The sequence below is a fragment of the Artemia franciscana genome, chromosome 5, assembly GCF_032884065.1.
Source record: "Artemia franciscana chromosome 5, ASM3288406v1, whole genome shotgun sequence".
NCBI classification, from domain to species: Eukaryota; Metazoa; Arthropoda; class Branchiopoda; order Anostraca; family Artemiidae; genus Artemia; species Artemia franciscana.
Window position 1 is genome coordinate 36,999,876 of NC_088867.1, and position 3,614 is coordinate 37,003,489.

At 41.6% G+C, this 3,614-nt stretch overlaps 1 protein-coding gene across 1 annotated transcript; it reads right to left on the reverse strand.

Annotated features, from left to right (window-relative positions):
* Positions 1-675: 675 nt before the first annotated feature.
* Positions 676-2,416, reverse strand: LOC136027725 (uncharacterized). The gene is made up of 2 exons (XM_065705181.1): positions 2,390-2,416; positions 676-1,110 (listed from the first exon to the last, which is right to left on the reverse strand). The coding sequence occupies exons 1-2, from the start codon at positions 2,414-2,416 to the stop codon at positions 676-678; spliced, it is 462 nt and encodes a 153-aa protein (XP_065561253.1).
* Positions 2,417-3,614: the final 1,198 nt, after the last annotated feature.

The following is a 3,614-nucleotide window of genomic DNA, read 5'->3' on the forward strand; positions in this document are numbered from 1 at the left end:
AAGACCAGCGTTATTGGTTTAAGGTGCTCCAGTCTCTTATCATACGGCATATTTTGTAGACCCATGATGCATTTGGTGACATGGCTTTGAATTCCTTCAGTTATTCTAGTGCCATGCTTGTAGGAGGGGGAGGTAAGACATGTTCCAGAATCCAAAACGGTCTAACAATAGCCTTGTAAAGTCTCAGGAAGACTGTATAGGAGCGGCTGGTGATAGTGCGCTTCAGCAGGCCCAGACTTGAGTTAGCTTTTCACACCGCTTGTTGCCAATGCCCTTGGAACTTCAGTTGCTCATCAACAAGTACTCCCTAGTCTCGTTCTTCATGACTAGCTTGTAGCTTAATATCAGACTGTGATTTCTGATCACGCATGGTATTCAGGTGGTGAGGATTGTTACTGTCGAAAAGGAGGAAACTGTGTTTATTGATGTTGAACACTACCAGCTATTCACCAGTCCACTTCTGGATTCTCTGGAGGTCTGATTGCAGGCTTTGTTGAACGGCTGGTCTGAAAAGCTTGGAGTCATTGGCGTAAAGCGTAATGTTATTTGTCGCTTCCTTTTTCACATCATTTATGCAAATGAAGAAGAGGGTGGGGCCTAGGATCGTGCCCGAGAAACCCCACTGACAACATCACATGGTTCGGAGAATAGTTTATCACCGTTATTGGCAAAAAGTCAGACCTGCTGCTCTTGGCCTGTCAGGAAATTCATCACCCATTCTGCTACATGAGTGTGGATGCCAACTGACAATAATTTGGCCCTAAGGCGTCTGTGGGGCACCTTGTCGAACGCTTTGGCAAGGTCAAGCAAAATAAGGTCAACAAGTACTTCCTTCTCAAGAACGTCAGTGCTGATATTGTAAGTTTCAAGTAGGTTGGTTTCCACTGACTTCACCGGAAGGAAGCCGTGCTGGTCCGGTGACAGTATAATGTTGGACAGAAGCTGAGTCAGAATTTGGGCGTTCACAATATGTTCCAGGGTTTTTGCTACAGCCGAGGTTAAGCTGATCGACCGATAATTCTTTGCATTGGTCTTATCACCTTTCTTGAATATTGGTGTAATGTGAAAACTCTTCCGATCCAAAGGCACAGTCTTTGAGTCGAAAGACTTCTGAAATATTTAACATAGTAGAGTTCTCTTTAGCCCACACAGTTTACACATAATCTGAGTCGCAGGATATACTAACTTCTTGGGCACTGTAGAACGCTTAGACAAGCGCCAATGTACCACGGCTACATCTTGGTGACTGTAAATCCGAGATAAAAAAAAAATATCCAGGGAAATTAATATGGGATTCAGTCAACTTATTACTACTAGGATTTGGGAAAACTTCGGTCAGAAGAACCAGATCATAACTTTTTGACTAAAAACAGTTATCAGCTCATTCAATTTGTTAGTAAGCTAGTCAGCGCTAGTAATAAGAGCAGGAAAAGTTTGACTCGTTGTCGGTGTTTCTTACTTTGATGGTTGGTTTGGCAGTTGTGCTCTTCCATGTGGTCGTCTAGTGAGGCAAAGGTTGTCGCAACCATTGATGAGTTTGTAGTCCAAAAACTTTCCGAGTTCGCTTCAAATTTGGACAAATCGGCACTAGGAACATTGGATACACTGTGTACACTGTCCGATTTTTAGGGCTCTACTTCTGCATTGGGGCTGGCCCGATATGTGGACCGTTTTTTGTCACGATTTTGAAACGATCCTGTATACCAAGGTTTTGTTCGCCTGCAGTGGTGCGTTCTTTTAGTTGTTCGACGCGCTGCTTGCACTTTTCACGGTCCTGCTTCGAGTGGTCATGGGGGAACTGGACATCCTCCTTTCTAGTAAACGATTTCTTTATAATTTGCCTCGTGATATAGAAGGAGGACACAGTGAATAACATCGGCAGATGAGTGTTAGGTCGCATGGTTCTGTCACTGCCCATTTATACGTCGAACATTACTCAAGGGACCACATGCGATTCCATACTAGCTCGACAGGAAGTTCCGGACAGTACTTGCATCATCTTTTGTGCTGGACATGGGAATCCCATAGGCAACTAAGTTGTACTTACGCATGTCGCGATCTTTTTTGGCACGGATTATTTGACGTATTTTAGTAATGCAAAGTTTAAAAGTGTCTCAAACAACACATTTATATGTTTTTTTACAGTGTTGTTTGTGTTTTTTTATTATTATTATATTGGCCGTTAAATGGTTGGGAAGTTGGATAAAGGGCAGGGGGTACCTTTGACTCTCAGTCATTTTGCTCAAGATACTCAGGATAGGATGCGTCACTAGACCCTTAAGGTCCAAATCGGCGGAGCTTATCTCCGTCTCAAGGCCCTTCACCCAGGAAGTGCAATGGGGGGATGGGGGCCAGCCATCCTGTGCTTTCGCATGCACTTCCTGTTTACCTTCCCAAGATTTCTCCAGGCACCCATTTAGAGCTGGGTTGACTCTGGTTGAGGTTACAAAGACTCTAAAATCAGAGTGTAGAGTCTTTATTTATGAAAACGATTTTTTCGGAAAGGAGGGCCAAATTAAGAAACAAGCAAACCGCTTCTCTCTGCGTACTTGGCTTCTCTTGCTGTGTTATTTCTGCTCGAGATTTTCTTCCGTATGTACAACTGCTAATCTAACCCCTGTCTCCCTTGGATTTTCTTGCTTTTTCTCAAACTTCTCACTCGCATTTTCACGTTTCTTGATGGTAAGTTTAATCTAAGAAAAGATTAAAGACCTGCTGCAGAAATGGGGACATGTTATTAAATCCGTGTTCTAGTGCAGTTGGTTCTAAAGGCTCGTTTAGGGTTCAAAGCCGTTCAAATGGGACAGGGGTAACCAAGGTAGCTGCACCAGGATCCGTGGCTGGGGGGTTGCCCACTTCGATCAAATTTTTACTTTGATTCGGCTTTTTTGCTTATTCTCGAGACAAGAGGGGGGCAGGGCACTTTAATTAATTTTTCCCTGGACACCACCAACCCTAAGGACGCCTTGAGGGTATTGGTGCAATGATGTTACAATCTCCATTAAAGGAAGAGTCTTTTCTTCTTTTTTCCTCTGTTCTCTCTACTTACTTAGCTAAAAAGAAACATCGTTTTAAGGAAGACTTTGATTTTGTTGGTTTTGTTTTATTATTTGGATTTAAAAACTGTTATTTAGTATCAGTGGAAAATGAATATTATAAAACGTCCCTTTTCTTTGTTTTTACTTCCTTGTTTAGTTTTTTTTTTTTCATGACAATTACCTTTGAATAGAGTACCTATGTATCCTTCAACATTTTAAACGTTCGTATTATTCTTATAGAAGTTTATCCAGATATGCTAATAACGCTGTACTGTGATGTAATTGGTAGTCCAATAAATTTTCAGAGTCTTTGCAGGGTTTTGTTGGACACCTTCAGTCTTTGCCCCCAACTGATGCATTTTTCAAAGAGTTATTAGAAACAAAATAGAAGCATAAAACGAACCGTGCCAATAGTAACCGAAACTCTAAAGAAAGAAATTTGGATACCAATGTACATGTGAAAACAATCCGATTCTGTGGTGATTCCAAATGTCTAGAATTACGTTAGTTTAGGGCACCCTATCCAAATTTATTGGCATTAGAAAATTTAAGCAGAAGATTTTTGAAAAATATGAA

Coding starts and splice junctions, on each gene's coding strand:
- LOC136027725 (XM_065705181.1), bottom strand. CDS start 2,416: ATGGGTGCCTGGAGAAATCTTGGGAAG. Junction 1,111..2,389: donor CCTGGAGAAATCTTGGGAAG/GTAAACAGGAAG, acceptor TAAATATTTCAG/AAGTCTTTCGACTCAAAGAC.